General features: G+C 40.4%; 1 protein-coding gene across 7 annotated transcripts in view; it reads right to left on the reverse strand.

Annotated features, from left to right (window-relative positions):
- Positions 1-18,586, reverse strand: part of LOC128258093 (protein vein) — a 36,132-nt gene that overhangs the window by 4,155 nt on the left and 13,391 nt on the right. For 6 of the 7 annotated variants that reach the window (XM_052989505.1, XM_052989503.1, XM_052989500.1 and 3 more), the window contains exons 2-4: positions 747-924; positions 545-672; positions 244-355 (exon numbers count right to left, since the gene is read on the reverse strand). In XM_052989505.1, the coding sequence (XP_052845465.1) occupies positions 244-355; positions 545-672; positions 747-924 (418 nt within the window). Of the gene's footprint in view, positions 1-243; positions 356-544; positions 673-746; positions 925-18,586 lie in introns of those variants that run through there. The other variant, XR_008267938.1, reaches the window with a different exon arrangement.

Genomic DNA, 18,586 nt, shown 5'->3' on the forward strand with positions numbered 1-18,586 from the left:
GTTTTTTTAAAAGAAAACGCTTAAGCTTTTAAAGTTCTGGTTAATGCAAAAATTGAACATTTTATTTTTGTGTATTATAAATTTGTAATAACATCAAAAATATTAAACAAGTTAGTTTTCATTTTCAAAAAATTTTAAAGATTTGTAAACGCAATTTATTGATTTGACATATGCAGAATGCCTAAGCAATAACTTCTGGGCTTATAGTATCGATTATAAAACCTAAAGGTTTAGTGTACTAACCTGCAGAAGACCGCGTTCAGATCCGCTATCATCATACAGGTGCCGCCATGGAAGCAGAATTCGAAGTGGCAGGGGGTGCCCGAGCTGCGCGACTGGTCCAACGGAAAGAGAACTGAAAATCAGGCGAAAGCATTTGATTTACAAGGATGAATTTAAATAAATAAAATGTATACATGCAGACATAAATTAGAAATGAACTGGAGCATTTCGAATTGGCATTACGACAACATAACAACATCGACAGTGAGATGTTTGTGGCAAGAGCCGCCCACTCACGGACCGAAAATCAAAAAAGACTCACCTGCCGAGGCCTTGATCATGATGCGGCGCTTGAAGATCGTCTTGCTGGCTTTGTTCTTGGCCCGGCACTCGTATTTGCCCGCATCGGAGGAACTATTGAAGGAGCGCACGATCAGCTCGGAACGTCTTCTGCAAAGGGGTAATCCCCGAAAAACAATTTCTTAGTTATATACTTTTACCAAAAACCCCCCGATCGTACTCACTTGTGATGCTTGAATTGGTAAACGTTGCGCTTGCGATTGATGGACTTGTCGTCCTTGAACCAGGTGACCTTGGGGGGCGGCTGACCCGACACCTTGCAGACGATCTTCAGCTCCCGGCCGTGCTCGATGGTGGTATTGTTCGGCACCGAGGTGATCGACGTGATCGATGCGTTCTGTGCTGTAAGAAAGACCAGGCAAACCATTAGGCCATGCATTTCGCTTTCCTGTGATTTTTCATTATTTTCCACCTTCAATCGATCGAAAACAATTCTTTAACAACTTGGCTAAGGCGATTAGTGCGGAATTTTCCACCTGCCTTTATCGACTTTATATGATTTGCAGACACCCGTAAACAAAATAGCTAACTAGAAATTATTCGCATTCTTAAAGAATTTTCTCTTGCTTTTTTATTTGAGTTCTATTATATGGTTCTTAAGATGGCTGGAGATCGTTAAAAGTTTTAATTTGTCTGGCACTTTTTGAAGGTGAAAAGATTTACGGGCAGAAAATTGGTGTAGTTGCGATGACAAAAGCAGATAAAAAGCATGGCTTTAAATGCTCAGTTATATTTCTTCTATAAACTTATTGAATATATAATAATGTTTTGGAACTAAATATATAAGAGGTTTGTATTGTAACTTTTATTCATCACGTGCTCCTAGCTTTTCACTCCATATCAAGAGACTTGTCCCACACTTAAGGTTTAAATTTATTTCTTTATAAGTTACCCAATTACATATTAAAGAGTCACAACATACTGACTCATCAATGCCGACAAATTGGCAATGAAACTTGTGTCTCTTCGCCGAATGCCGAATGGCGAATGGTGATTTGCCACTCCCCCGCCGGCGAGTGCTTTAATTAGCCGCCATATCACGTGTCTGGTGGGCGGGGGCGGTTTTAGTGGCGGCTGGGGGAGGGGCTGGGTTGTCTAAGTGCTCGTCACATGCTAATTGAGACCTGCGTGCGCTGTCCAAGTGATTCACCAGCGGTGATCATGATCATTCATCGATCGGCGGGTCTATTTCGGTTCGTCGCACTGCTGCACTGGTGGGTGGCAGGCAGGAAAAAGTGCACATCCACAGAGCAAACACCCTCGGTCGTTATGCAATTGGCAGGGAATACGAATGTACTATATATCTATTCATTCCACCAAGGGGAAGGCAGTTCCAAGCAGTCTACAAAGTCTGCGCTGATTTAATGCCCGGCAAATGTTAATTTATGCGATGAGGATCGCGTGGCCAGACGAAGCTGTCCATATGGATATATGTATATGTACATATATAATGTGATTTTATATTCGAAAATGTACACTGGGCGAAAGCGACACGCAAGGATGTGTTTTGTAGATATCAAACTTTAATGTTTAAAAAAGGTTTTATTTAAATTCTCTTAAAAATACAAGTAGTAATAAGTGATAATAAAGAATATTGTAAAAATATAAAATAAATAATTTTAAAGTTAAACTTAAGTTTATTTATGAATGAAAGGTTGAAGAACAAATTGAAAAACAAACCATAAAGGTTTATAAAAGATAAGCTTGACTAAGCCCCTTTTGAATGCCAAAGAGCAGGTTTATTGTAAGAAAAACAAATGGTTTGTAAAACATAGCTTTTTAAGACATAATCATTTTTAAAGTGCTGCTTTTTTGTTTCCAGTGTATATGTTCATATAGGTGTATTAATTCTATACAATTTTGAGTATATTTAAAGATAAATTATTGTTTATAATTTATGTTTGGCCCAGCGTCGGCCCATAAAGCAGCATTTTAATTGTGCTCGCCACTTTCTCACGCTCCCAAATCGTGAGTCGCCCCTGTGTTCGTGTGTATCTGTGTGTGAATGGATCTGTTTGTGTGTGTGTGTGCGAGTGCGAGTGTGTATCTGTGTGGAAGAGATCCGAAACGTCAACTCACAAGTGTCCACGGCACACAAGACGATTAAGAATTGAAGGCACCCAACACACGGGCACACGCAAAACAAGTTGACAATTGTCATGAACAGCTCCTACTTCATATTCCCCTTCCAAATGCCCCTCAGCGGTTCCCGCTTTGATTTAACCAGAAATCCCAGCCAGAATAATAAGATGAACATTTTTATTTGCCTTCTGCGTGTGTTCGGTTTTCGGTTCAGCCAAAAATTGGCATATCATATTGCCCAATCCCCCCGCTCTTATTATTATTATGACTTAATTATGCGCTTAAAAATATGTGCTTTTTGTTCAGGCCATTGGACTTTTTCGAGGCACGGAAAAAAATCAATCATTTTTCAGATCATTTTAAATAATTTATAAATTGTATCAAGTAGAATGGCTACAAAATAAACTTCATGTATTAAAACCATAACAAATTTGAAATATTTTTGCCTATTTTTTGTACATATCTGGTCAAATTGATTATCAAATCACACATATTTCTTTTTGTGCGTAGTTTGATTTGTCAATGTCAATTGGTTCGAGGCCAAAGGATAAAGGAATCGAACTGAAATCCGATAGCCTCCAGCCGGGCTCATTGGCCTTTCAGTTGGCCCTGCTGTGTGCGTTTGTCGAAAATGCGTCAACAACTTTAGGCCAGTGCCTACGTCAAAAAGGCTGATGTCGCGACGCGCTTCCGGAAAAGTCTGGCGAACAAGTACAAGTGCCTCTATGGAAAGGAAGCGCTGCCAAAGAAAACGGAGGAAAACTGTCGTCGTCGTCGTCGCCTCGTTGCCTCGTTGCCTCGTCGCCTGCTCCCCAATTTAGCACTCAGACAGCACAGCGACGGGGAGCATTAAAATAACTTTTCATATTTCAAATAATATTTTTGCATTTCATTTTGGGGTCCGACGCGCTTTTCCTCTCGAGCGTGACGCTGCCGACAATGATTCATGCAAATCCATCAAGAAAAGCGGGTAAAATCGGGCGGGGAAAACTGGGAAAACATGTGGTTATCGCTCAGGTTGCGAACGAGCGAAAATGAAGTCGCTTAGCATTGAATTAATCAGCGGAATTGCATGCGACACGCCGACTGGCGCCATCTGCCGGGTCAAATTGGCTGCGAATTCATCGTCTTTAGATAAATATATATATATATTTAAAAAATATAAATATATATATATATTCACGTTCGCCATGCGATATTCACTTCATTCATTCATTCAGCCTGACTGCTGAAATTTACATAGTCATTACCACTCCGATCATTGTTCGCCTGGGTTTATCCCAATTGTGCAATGTAAAGTGCGCTTTTCACTTATTATTTCTCCCTCAAAAGATATATATGTATACGTTATTTGTATAATCTTCCAATACTCGCTGCGAGTGGGAACGAAAGAGACAATTTATTTTGGCAGCTCGGCGAGTGACCCACATTTGCCAAGATGCTGAGATGCTGCCGCTGTCAGCGGAAGTTTTTCCAAAAAAATAAAATTCATATAAATTTTCCCTCTTCGGCCGAGGCGGTTATTTATGCTTTCGAATGCGTTCGAGTGTTATTTATTTGATTATTTTTGATTCATTTTTATTGGCTCGCGACATTGTGTCACTGCTGGACTCTCTTGCGTAGAGTTCCCGACGTCAGTGATTTATCGGGCCATAAACTAATACTACGAGTGCGCGGCCACATACGATATACGGTATCCAGCACTATCTTATTTGTCTGGATGAAACTTAACTTAACAATTGTAGCACGCGTCTCTTTCGGGGGCGCGGAGTGATACTTCAATTCACTTCACTTAATGCTCTGATAATATTTGCATGATTACGCTTCCAGGGCAGATAAGTGTCTTCCATATAAGTTGTGTTGCCTGGAGTGTCAATAGTGCTAGCGGGCATTGCGCATACGCCGTGTTGGCCTAGGCAATGGCAAACAATTGCTCACGGCGCCGATTGTCAGTGAAGTGCAATGCGATTGTCCGTTATCAGTGTGTTAACCATTCAACAACAAGTTGTTCACTTTCATTTTGCATGTTAATATCCGCAGAATAAATAACTCAATTGCAAAAAAGATAATTGTGTTTAAATCTTGGTACTTTTCTAGATTTATACAGGGCTTCTGGGAAAAATAGTCTAATCATCACTAAAGATTTCACTACGAAATCTGCATTTTTTAAGTGAAACCTATGACTTGGCTGCTTGTACATATGCAAAATACAAGTTTTTTTTCAAGAAAAGCCATTTAAACATAAAACATATAACACATATAAATTTGCTTAGTTATTATGTTATGTGTGTGTCTTATAAACATTTAAAAGCATTTTTGAAGACATTCCAATACGAAATTCGATATGCTTGCTAATGTGTCCAAGTAAACCAAACATTCAATACGAAAGCAAACATGGGAAACATTTTCCGATTCATTTCGAATAAAACAGCAACAATCTAGGGGCGAATAATATCGTTTCTTTTGGCCAAACACAAGACAGAAAAGTCAAAGAATATGTAGGCAGTGCGAAAAGATTTTCGCGTGTTGTGAGTTGTTAGCAAAGGCAGAAGGATGGGAATGGAGATGGCTAGATGGCAATATGGGCGTATGGAGATGGCCAAATGTTATGGATGGATGGCACGTGTGGCCAAAATGCTGGCAGAACTAATAAAACCAGGAAAATAGCAGCAACGTTGTCGCCATTTGGCCGATGTCGATTTTTCCATGTTTGTTTGCGATTCTTGTCGTCTCGTCTATTTTTTTCGCGTTATCGTCTTGTTTATTTGCACATTGCGTATACGCAATGTGATTTCCTTTGAAGCGCTGACTTTCCACGTTTTTGTCGCTGGCGCTGACAACTCAAGCAAATAGAGAGACAGCAGCAATAACAAGAAGCATTTCGTGGGGGTAAATCTCCATAGCAAATGGAAACTGCTGGGATCCAGTCTAAAGCGCATTTCCATTAGGAAGAATAAGAAATGTAATCTCGCCTAGATAAGCGATAAGCATTAGGGACCAGTACCCAGTACCCAGTACCCCGCCCCCCAATCATCTACTTACTATAGCTCACACATTTGAACTTCCCCTTTCACATGTATTTTTACCCGCTGTCTGCAGCGTTTAATTAAGTCAAGTGAGCGAAGATCGCTGGCCCCCATGCATCGCCATCGCCATCGGCATCAATTGTCTTTGCCTCAGTTTTAGCCGCTAAATGCCAACAAATTCGCTTCATTTCACTTCGCTGCTGATCCGATCTGCTCTGCCCTGCTCGATTCTATTCTGTCTACCTCTTTTATAGCGCATTTGTTTTGTTTATTCGGCTGGCTTTCTTTGTTTGCCGATGCTCTATTTTCTTTTCCCTGCTTTTTGCCCATCTCGTTTTTGGTTTATTTTATTTTTGGGGGTTTCTGTGCGCCCAGGTGTTACGCCAAACCAGAGATCTGCGATCTGCGATCTCCAAGCTCCCATCGGCACTTGCGGTCATATCTCGCCACATATCTGCCTTATCAGCGGGGCAAACTTTCTCACGTTCCTCTGACTAATGCCCCCGAAAAGCTTATCACTAAGTCAGCTGTTGCCACTGTTGCTTTTTCGGCTAATGCGGGTGCTAATGATACTGCTAATGCTGCAGCTGCCGTTTCAGATAAGACTTAGCTCTGATTTATTAGGGATCTTTTACTGCAATGTGTTATTAAAGATTAAGTTGTAACTTCAATTGCCTATTTGAATTTCTATGACTTTTAACTAAGTAATTGCACAATTAAGACCTTTATTTAATTGTTGTGGGTGTATTGCCAATAATTGCCGCATGCTTGTGCGCTTACATGTATTTACAAAAAAAAAAGCTTGTGCTCACACACAGAATTCCCAAAATAAATAGTCTAGACATGTGCTAAGCGTTCTGCAAATCTGCTCAACATACAAAAGATTTATTTAATGGCAAATTTATTTTATTACCTATATATAAAGACTGTGACTATGATTAGCTAAATGTTTAATTATATCTATTGAGTATATTTGGCATTAGTTCTTGAGAATTGATATAAAATCAATGCAGAATTAATAAAAAAATTTTATTTCTATATGCTGAACATTTCTTAAGAACTTAGCTCAACCTTATAGACATACTTTAAAATTCATAGTATATTCTCGAAAACGTATAATTTGGTTTGAGATCTATGAAGTGTAATCAATTTTCTGCTGCTAGTTCAAACCTCTTTAGTCATTATTTTTAAACGATCTGAAATATCAATGTCACGCATAACAAATATCAAACAATTAAGATCCTTGAAGGGTAACCTACTCAACCTCATTCAGTCTGCGTCTTATCTGCTCCCATTTCAAAATTGCCCGCTTAACTCCCGATTTACGATCTGCTGGCATTCCTGATAAATTCTTCATCTCGATAACAACGTAACAAACTTTCCACGATGCACGTGATGGGATGAAGATGCGTCAACAGTGGGTGACTGGTGACGTAGTCGGGAGTTGTTGACACTACTGTTTCCTACTGCTCCGCCCGCTCCTGTTACTGTCTTTATTGTTATTGTTATTGTTACTAATATTGCTATTGTTGGTGTGACTGTTTGGGACCACCTCTTGGCATGTTTTTCACGAAACTGTCAAAATGTTATGCTAATATTTGGCCAGCGATTCTATGTAAATTTGTCCGTATTCCATAGCCATTTAGCGCTCTCACCAAATATTTCTCGCTGTGCATAATTCAGCTTGTTGTTTTGTTTGTTTGTTTGTTTGCGTTGTTTTTGTGCTGTTTGTGTTGCTTCCCCCCTTTTCTATTTTGTTGGGGGCGTGTGAATCCAAACAATGCGGCAGTGATAAAGCCGATAAGCCCGAAAGGGGGCGGTGGAAAAACTGGCGGTGCTTGTCTTCGGACTTCAGGGTTGGATATTCAGTTATGCTCGGTTCTTCAACTTGAACTAATAGTGCATGCCTAGCAAGTGAGTCACTTGGTTTATCAATGGCATAACTCTACTATTAGCTAACATGATATCAGCTTAGGGAATGCATTGTTATATCACATACTTTGACAATCTGAGATGACTAACATCTTGATAATGCGTTGATTGCCAATCAAACATAAGCGACAATTAAAGAGATTTAAACGATCACTTATTAGGTGATTTTGGAATTTATACTACTGGTCATATGAATGAAAAACGCTTTCGAGTTCATACTGAAACAAATATTATTGCAGATTTATGTATACCCAAAATGTTTCGTAATAAATGCATTGATGTGTTTATAAAATTTGTTGTAATTATGATTTTCTTTTCTTACATATACGAGATATTAGGTAACAACTTTTTATTCCTTAAAGGGTTTTATGTTTGATACATATTTGTAAAGATAAATTATTTAACAATTTTAAAAAAAATGTATATACTCTTTGTCTGTTTCATTAGTAAGCTAACTTGAAGACCAAAATGTTTATTTTTTTCTTAACTAGAAACTACATTTCCTAACAATTTCTCCCAGTGCTTGTGCACAGGCAACTTGGGTAAATTTTCTGCCCTTGCTGACAGCGTGTGATATTTTCCGAATGCAATCCAGTGGGTGTCTACATGCGCCCAAGGTTAAGACAGTTTGCTTTGTTTTTCCTTCCCCACACTCTTTGTCACGCTCACTGTCATCAAAATCCCAGCCTGTTATCTGTTATCGTCTGCTGCGAGCATTTTTGTTCGTATTATTTTTACGACTTTGTTTGATTAATGCAAATCGAAAATTGCAACTTTCAGAAGTTCACTGCGATATTACTCAGCTGGAATGGGGGCTTCTGCTCATCAGGCTTCTTGGGTTTGGGTTTGGGTTCGGATGGCTGGCGCACAAAGCGCCTGATTGCTGATAGCCATCTCGGGGCAGACCGCAGACCAAGAAGATCCAATACCCAATACCCAAGGAGGACACGGTCGAAGACATCGGGCCAAGACCGCGTCGACTGACTGCAATTGTTTGGCAATGACACAGCGCACCTCCCAGCCGGGCCAAGACTTCCAAGACTTCCATGACTTCCATGACTTCCGAGACGGCAGAATAAACAAACCATAATTAAGTTGCACTCGCCGCAGATGCAGATGGAGCTGGCGGCTTAGTCGTTCACTAAGTCAGTGAGTCAGGATGAGGACGCAAAACGTGGACGATGATCTTAATTCTTTTTAAATCGATCAATTTTCCCCGACGACATTATTTTTTTTTTTGCTGCCAGCCCATCCCCACACGTTACAAAAATAGCATCAAGTTTTTGCAATCCATGGAACATTTCGTTTACATATGTTTTACAAAGAAATAAAAAAAAAATAATAAACACAATGTCATGTAAAAACATATTCAGACAAAAAAAGAAAATTTTTAAAATAAATTCTATCCGTAAATTGCGTAATTTTAAGAATTTTAGAAACAAACTATGATAAAGGTGAAAGGAATTAAAAACAAGATGGTTTTTAAAACACTGAATTAATGCAGCAATATTGGTAATATTTAAAAAAATATATTTGTGGAGAAGTTTTCGAAACAAACTTTGTAAAAATAGGAGTTTGAGTTGTAGATAAATTTTGGATATAACTAAAATATATATATTTTTTGTTATTGGAAAACCATAGGGTAAGTGATATCGCAAATTTTTCAAAACTACATCATTATACAAAGCAATTTTTTCACTGTGCAGCCGGAGGTTGCAATCGTGGCCTCGTCTGGATTTTGAGTTACGTGGGTGAGCCTGGCCAACAAGTGGAATGACTAAGCGTTCTTCGGGCCCTTCTGTCTGCGTGTCTGCGTGTCTCTGTCTTTGTCAGCTTATCGCGATGGGGACGCGCCCTGCTGGCTCTAAAAATAGCCAGAAAATGATCGTAGCCGCCGCTCAGCAAATGGCTAACTCAATAATAAGCCACCATCATCGGCATCATCCTGGTTATGATCGGAGGCCGAATCTAGAGCAAAATCTTGACCAAACCGAAGTTAACCCAATTTCAGGTGAATTGCCGCAAAAGGAAAATGAGCACATTACCAAGCACAAGAGAGAGATAGAGAGAGAGAGAGAGAAAGACAGAGTGGCAAGTGGGGAAAAAGTTGCCACTACAGTGGCTAAAACTCCTCATTCTCATCATCATGCTCATCCTCATGACGAGCTTATCTCGGACACGTACTGGGATTTGAGCCTGAGTGACATTTGTCAGCGCTGTGAATCCTTCAGAGCTGCTCATCTGGTGATCTGGTGATCTGCTGAGCCGACAACTTCAAAGTTTTCCACTCCTTCTCCGTTGTTTTTGGTTTTATCAGCGTGAGAAAATCTGGGCAGAATCATTTTTCATTTCGCATTGTATCGGGGAGGCCGAAAAGAGAGAGTGGGGCTGCAGCTGGTTGAATACGACGACCTTCGGGCTTGGGCCTAACGGTTCACACCCACACCCACACCCACTAACTCTATTCAGCTGGCCAAAAGGCCGGCAATCCAGCACCTGGCAGTTAAATTTGGTGCATGTTCGCTGATTGAACACAAATGATACGGAAGTCGGCCGGGCCAACTGGCAACTGGTCGGGCTCCGTTTTGCTGCTGTGTGTGTAAAGTTCTCACGCTTTGGCCACTTGGATTACCCGCCAGATTACATGAAAAGCGCCTACACTCGTGAAGCGGGCGCATAAATCAGCTGGCAGGAAAAAAAAAAGTAGCAACTGCAAACTGCAAACTGCAAGCTGCAAGCTGCAAACTGCAAAATGCAACTGCTGCAGCCAGAGTTGGCTGCTTTTGAAGTTGTACGCACGCCAAAAGCGGCTTAAATGTCCAAAAGTGGGCAACAACTTCGGTAACACAACAACAGCACTCGGCGAGTGGAAAATGTGAAAATGCCTGGAGAAAAGCCAGGCAAAAGCAACCAAAAGTGAACTTCAGCTATTTGTGGGAACTTCTCGACTTTGCAATTGCATTGCAGTACTGTTGCACTTTTCCACTAGTCTAGCAGTCTTTTCCTTGCCTAGCCAGCCACTTCGAGAAAAGAGTGGAAAACAGACCGCAATCGAAATTAATCATACGCACCATTGAACAGCGATGACGTAACGAGCCGGCGGCTCTCTGTTGGCCATGATTCGCTGGCTCTTCCAGCTAAATATCAACACTCATCATCAGCGGCGGCGGCGGTTGCGGCAACTGCCACGCCCACAATTCTTGGAAACCATTCGGCAGACGGAAAGAATCTGTGCAAATATCTATACTTATCCCACACATATATATATATATATATACATATCTACTTAATATATATATTGGGGGAAAATCAGCGGAACTATATGTGTTTGTGTGTCCTATTATTGCAATGCCGGAAAATGCGATTCGCATTTTCCCTTCTGCATTTTCCATTAAATGTATTTACTTATTGAGTTCTTAATAAATCCATCTTTCGAAACACTTTCTGTTTACACTCGGCTTGGCTCTGTTTTGACTGTCGAAATATTTATGGCCCTGACAGCCTTGTGTTCCGCAGCATTTGATCTTGTCTCTTGGTTATATTTTCCGCGAAATCCCAATTGCAGTTCATTTAACTGCAGGCGTTAAGTGTGCGGCAAGGCCATTAATTATCAAAACTCTTTAGATTAGATTCACCTTATCTATTCTGATTTTAGCTGGCCCTAAGTCTGGGAAAACATTTTACATTTTGTTGTTGGGAACTCCTGTGTTCTTTAAATTGATTGGAATCCATGAAATTATATTTTAATTGGGAAACCCCAGTTCTTATTTCTGTTATTTTTCTGTGATTCCTTTGAAATTGACAAATGATTGGACATTCCCTTCTACTAATAACTATTTTCTTCGATCTATTTCCCTGCCATTTTTGCAATGCTAAGATACAAACAATTTAATAGTTTTCCATGAATTTTAAGATACCTTTTCCATACAAATTTTTCCCAGAATTGAATAATTGTCTTCATAATCATGCAATGTGCCAAATTTTTGATATCCAAAACGAGACTTTAAATTGAATCAAATTTACACTGGCGTAGCTTTACTCGTAATAGTTACGCCTCAATAGATCCAGTTCCAAAAGGTTTCCACACCCACACAAAAACCAAAGTCAATATCCAAATTGGAAACGGAATCAACAATGTTGCCCGATTTCAACGAGCAACCAAATTGCACAACTAACCAGAAGAATCAACGAAATTTGTTTAAACAACTTTGGTCGATCGCCGTCCGTCAATCATTTGAGTGTGTACATTTTGTTGTTGCGAAAAGAAATCGCCTGGCATCGATGAAAAGAGATCTCAGAAATCAGAATGTTTGCCGCCATTCGATGGCCCCCCGGCCATAAAATGGAAAATAAATAAATAAAGTGCCAAACTATTACAACATTTGTGATGTTTATTAATACGAAATTAAGTAGCTGCCGTTAACAAGCATCGCAGTCGGTGGGTCAGCCCCCGACAAGGGATCCCGCCGATCCACCGATCCACCAAGGTGTTGTTTTGGATGCCTTGGATAGTCGGTGGATGCTTCGGGTGGGTGGGCCCCACATGGACGGACGCTGGCCCACAAACAGCGCTTTCATCTTTTCGTAATTAGGCGAGCGCTAAAACTGATAGATAGAAAGATAGATGGAACGATGGATGGAATGGATACAGATACAGATACAGATACGGATCCGACTTGATGGTGCTTGTGTATGGGGCCAAACGCTAGACAGATGAAAATTAAAACACCAGCCGAGAAAATGTTTACATATACGCTCGCATAAATCCAATACATGGACTTGCCTCGAGACCAACTAAATAACTCTGTTTAAGATAGTTTGGAAATAATGGATTTAATATTATAGATGTGGAAACATGGCAACAGAAATTGTGTAATTGACTGGCTTCCCATTTACAAAAAAAAAATCTGTCCAGTTAACATTATTATTTTTAACAAATAATTTAAATCAATATACTATGTTGCATAGAACACTTAAAAATCTATACTACCTTAATTTTATTGTAAAACTTTTTTTAATTGAATTTATTTAATTTTTAAATTGAATGTTGATTATTTATTTAGCTCATATTCAATTTATACAAATTGAATATTATAACAAAACAAATTAATGTTGTTTTCAGAGACTATATTTACAGGGGAAACCAAAGCTTCTATAATGTTATTCTTAAAATGGGTTGTCTATTTAATTTTAAAGTTAAAAAGAACCGTCAGCTTTTAAACTATTGGCAAGAACATTCAAGCTTCGGCTGGTTGGCCTGTTTGAACCAAATTCAAACGCCAGACGTCGTGGCCACCAGCTGTCGATACGCACACTAGTTGTAGCTGGCAAACTCAGAGACGCAAGCCAATTGGATACTTCATTTATAGATTGTTTTTTTTTTGGAAATTCTAAGGCTTTTGTGAGCTGGACGAGAGTAGTTGGCCCGGAGCAGCCGACGGGGGCGTTTATAATTAATTGTAATTGTCGCTGAAAGATTAATTTGGTTGCGCTTCAATGGCGCTTCATTGTCGGCCCTGCCATTGTGCGGGTGGGGAAATCAATTTTATATAGTTTTCTAGTCTCGATGCGAGTGAGTGTGTGGCTGGCTGGCTGTTTTTTTGTTGTTTTTTTGTGTGAGTTTGTTTTTTATTTTGTTTCTCCGATTGCAGACGCACATAAATGTATATTTTATGCTGCGAAAAGTGCAATCAAGTGGTTAGAGGGGTAGCACACCAGCACACAATCTTCAAAGGGGCGACGACGGCCTGCTCAGCCGATTCCCTCCTCCGCCAGCCCATTGAAATGGAGCATAAAAATTGTGGCTATAAATAAGAAAAGACCCTGCTGCTGCCGCTGCTGCTGGTTGTTTTCGGTTTTTTTTTCCCTTTGGTTGGAGGTGCGGTGCGGCTGCATTTTCAAATCAAATTCAAAGTTGTTGCTGCCGAACATTTCCGCAGATCAAAGTCACAGCTTGACAAATTCTGTGGAAAAAAGCCAGCTGGTTGCCAAGTCGCTGCTGCTAATTGCTTTCATATCAGTTCTCCAGACTCAGCAGACTCCCCAGACTTTTTCCAGCCCCCCAAAGAGAGTACTAAGGAGATCTTTTGTTGTCTGATAACAGCACCCCCAAAGAGATGGTTGTTTGTTTTCAACACCTGTAATTATCAGTGGCCAACGGCTGAATCACTGATTGATTTTTGGGGTGGGAAAGTCCAGGTGGGTGAGTTGGTGGCTCGGTGGCTGGGTGCCCTTTGATTTCATTTCGGTTTTCCCGTCTGGCTCGTTTGGTTTTTTTCGCAATCGAGGCCGACAGGGCGCCAACCACAGCCGCAGCCCTTTGATCTCTTCGCTCCCCGCTCCTCATAGTCACACTCACACTCATTCTCATACCCATACTCATACCCATACTCATACAAATGTCTCGCTTTACTTTGCTAGTGCTTAAACAACAAACTTGGCGCCACGGAAAGATCTTCCTTTCGGTTGTTGCAGCTCTAATTAGGCACACTTTTGTGTCTAGATGGAAAATTCGGAGGGGCCGAAGAGGGAATGCCACCAGGGTCTTTCTCCCCTTCGACTCTTTCGACTTGTCAGACGTTGTCGTCGCGTCGTCGACGGTTGTTGTTTATAAATAAATTGCACATAAATTTATGAAACATGAAAGATTTCAAATAAATGTTTCGTCATGTGAAAACTTCTCTCTCCCTCCCTCTTCCTCTCTCTCTCTCTCTCTTTCTCTCTTTCTCTCACTCTCTCTCTTGTCTATAGTGTTTTATAAGTTTTTAGTTTTAAAGCCGATTGAGTTTTCCCTTGCGCATCTCTATATATCATCGACATGAAGCCAATTCGTTGGAAAAATCAAAATTTACCACAATATTTAGAAACATTTGCCAGTTAGCAGGAAGCAAAACAGAGACCCCATTGGGTGCCGTAAACAATAAATACAATAACTAATGACATATAAACAAACGCCGGGCAACATTTGCAGCTCCAAGATTGCTGCACGACAGCAACAAGTTGTCGTTGTGGTTGCTACTGATGGTGTTGTTGTTGTTATTGTTATTGTGGTTGCCACTGCCAAGTGCAACTCCGCTTCGCTCTTCTCCTTTTTGCCGGCCAATCATCATCATTAGCCACGGCCATTTTTGGGTAAATAGTGCAACCCTCTTTGCATAATAATGTGGATCGGCGAGCGCATTTGGTGAAAAGCGCGAAACATGCAACATTTTTGTGTCTAAATAAAGATGCGATGCGTCTGGCAACATCAACTGCAGCAGCAGCAGCAGCAGCAGCAGCAACAGCAGTAGCTGCACACATCTGCAGCTGCAACTGCAACTGCAACAAGAGCAACAGCAACTTCAACCCGGTAGTTGCTGCCTGCCTGGGTAATCGCTGCGCGAAAGTGGCCACTTCGCATCGGGTAATCGTTCCGCGATCGAGTGTGGATCGTTGCGGGGCAAAAGTAAGTTATTTTCGGAGGGGCAGCCAATGGTAGGAATATACAGGAGGCTCTTTTTGGTTATCATCAAAAATTACGACCATTACGCGACACTCGTTGTTAATAAATAACAAGACAAGCTAGTCAAATGCTAACTATCTTCCTAGCAAAATTAAAATAGTAATTTCATTTAAGTAAATTGAAATCAACTGTTTTATTAACCAAAGACATGCATTATTTTCTTAATTTTTAGTATAATTTTGAGCTAATTTAAGGAAAGTTTGCTAAGCATACTTCTTATAGGTTGGTTTTTAAACAATTACTTAAAAGATTATATTTATTATTATTTGGGAAGTCATTACTGGGATTTTGGTCAATAAGAATTTATTTTACGGTTTTGTAAATCCATTACCATTTTACCTTCTATTTATCTTGCCGTTTAAATATTTGCGCGTCGGTTTTCAGGTCATATTTCTCAGAAAAACTTAAGGATGTCACAAATAGGCTACTGGTTAAGTGTTTTATGATTTTGTAATCATTTAATTGCATCTAATTTTTTAATTGTCTCAGTATCTCTGTTTGATAAATGTGTGAACTCTTGTTATTTAATCAGGTAGAACTTAGATGTTACTATATTTATACTTTAGCCAATATCGGGAACTACTTTTTACCAAAAATGAGTATGGCACTCAGCATTACTCAGTGCGTTTTTTATCGGGAGAGCATCCGAAACATATCTACGTCATGGGCGTAAAGTTCGCACGTTTCTTGGAAATTTATCTGTGAAAGATAGTAGTGATAAGACAAGTTGGCGTTGGCGTTTGCGTATCTTCCGATCTCGAGCCGTCAGCACCCACATATTGTAACGCTCTCACTCTCGGGCTACGGCTATATACCATAGTTATCTGATTCCCAATCCGTCTCCTACATTCGGATCCGCTCATTTGCAGTCACATCAGGCGTCAGCCGGTCGAGCAATGGCCCCCAGAAACCACATTTTGGTGTGATTTCGGTGATTTTGGTGATTTTGGTGATTTGGTTTCTTATGCCAACACAAAAAGAAACAAGAAAAATGATACAGAAACAAGTAAGGCAAAAGGCGAAGCAAAAACAAAAACAGCAACAGCAACAAAACTGTCATAGGCTGGCTAGCAGATTTATAATGGGGCGCTCGACAACAAGTAAATGACTCGGCTGCGAATCGCGGCTGCTTCAAAGTTTCGCCCAGTTCGCGGTGGCATCATTAAAATGTAAAGAGTTGTGCGCACAATTTCAGCTGGGGAATTTATTTCATACGCAGCGTGGGAATTGCCCCTCAATTGTTCAGCAGGCGCCAACAGCAGCGCACAAACGCCGTGGTCATTGTTGCTTCCTTTGCGCATTATAAACGCATTAACTAATGTCGAAATAAATAAACAAACGAAGATTGTTTGGAAAATCTTGGCTTGGTCGAACGATCAATAATGGTTCAGAAGCTCACGTTGGATTGTATACAACCTATAGGTTTAAAATTAAAATATGGACGCGATATAACCTTTGTGTTTTAAGTTGAAAATTCTTAAATTTGTAAGTTAAGTTAGAAGGTAAAAAACATGTATGTAAATGAAGCTGTTATAAATAGAATTATTTTTTTAGCGTATCCAAGGTCTAGTTAAAATCAGTTTTGGTCAATTATGTATTTGCAGTCAAATATTAAGTTCAAAAGAAGAAAAGTGTTTAAAACTTGTTACACATAAGTCATCATCATCATAAATCGTATAATTGTAATTGCATTTACCATTCAAATATTTTAAACAATCTTTAAGTTTCAAGTTTGACTTGTGCTTAAATGTCTTATAGGTAATACCGATTCTCCCCCTGCTGTATTGCTCATACGCACTGTTGCCCGTCTATCTAAGGTGTCGTCGCCGTCATTTGACGTTTGTCGGGTGAGAGCGTGTCGAGCTAACTTTATGGTCTATGTAACGATCAAAAGTTTCTATGCCATCCGGCTTAATTGCAAACGCAAAAGCGTGAAACAGTTATCTGTTTAACTGTTAACTGTTTACTGCCGCAATATTTTCCCAACCGACTGGATATGGAGGCACGTGTCCGCTCGACTGCAACTAAATTGGCTGGTCGCTGGTACTTAAAACGCTGCCCTGGACTGCCGGTGAGTTCCCAATCAAAGGCGACGGCTTATCAGGTCCTAGCCAGATGGTAATCAACCAGCCGGAGGGCAGTGCATGCAAATTGAATTGATGCTGCTGCCGCTCGGCGGCTGCATGCCAGAAATTATAGCATAAATAGCTGCGAGACTCGGCTGAAAACAGGTGCCCAAGTCAGTTGGCAACACGTGCCCCAGGGCGATGCTGTTCCTTTGCTGCCTCTGATGCCTGTGCTGCCTGTGCTGCAGCGATGTGGCTAAATAATTACGTAATAAGTGGTTGGCAGGAGGCAGCCACGCCATGGACAGCGTCCAGGGAAAGAGCAATTGCCCGGCTGTCAGTCGAAGTATGCCAAGAATTTCAACTGGGGAAACGAGGGGAGCGGTCCATAGTATGTGGTCGGGTGAAAATGAACTGAGATGAGCTTGCAACCTGCTGCTGAGCTTCCTCCAAGTTATTCTAATAATTGAAAGCTGGTTACAAGATTAATCAGATCGAGTAAGGAAGTCGAAGATGTGGTATCTGCCAAGATAAACCAGATTGTTGGTCAGATATTGTTAACTGACCAAATTGTCGAGTGCAATTATCTAACACATGAAGATAATCTACAATTTATAGAACTTGTGAAGTAATCAAAACTTGTTTTAGTTTATTTGACTGTCATGTTAAGTTATTATTAAACCACTCAAGTTACAATAGAATCATAACTACGATGTTAGGAAGATCAGGTTAATTAGGTAAACATTTGGTATAAGAAAAGATAAAAGAAAATGTGATACATCTAGAAATTGTAATCTTTTCAATGTGTCAAGTTTAATTATAACAGCTTTTCTAATCCAGTAGCCTAGCAACTAATCCCATTTAATTTAAATTAGTCAAGAGAAAACTGTTGCAACAATTTAAAACTGATAACCAATCAACTTATTTGTTAGATAGAGTAATTGTGGTCAATATGTACAAATAAATAAGTTGCATTAGAAGATGCCCAAAATTAGACAAGATAGACCCGCATGTTGTGTTTGAAAATTGTAACCAAATTGTCTGTTAACAGCGAAATGTTGCTGCTGCGCCAGCAACATGTTGTCGCAGCTGCAATGTTGCAGTCGCAACAAGCCAGGCCATGAACACACAATCAATAATCGCATCGATAAAGATCGTTAAACGAAATGTTTTTATTTCTGGCCCCGACTGCCACGACAATTGCCGGCGAGCAGGCCACATATATGAGTTATGGCAACGTCCTCGTCCAGCTGCTCCACCCTTTCCCCGCCACACATGCGCAATGGCAATGGCTCACCTGACTGAGAATACCCCTCCAACCTGGCCACCTGCCCACCTGAGCCCCCCACCTGTACCCCCCACTGTACACCCCCCACTCCAGATGCAGTGCGTCTGGC

Source organism: Drosophila gunungcola (assembly GCF_025200985.1).
Source record: "Drosophila gunungcola strain Sukarami chromosome 3L unlocalized genomic scaffold, Dgunungcola_SK_2 000003F, whole genome shotgun sequence".
NCBI classification, from domain to species: Eukaryota; Metazoa; Arthropoda; class Insecta; order Diptera; family Drosophilidae; genus Drosophila; species Drosophila gunungcola.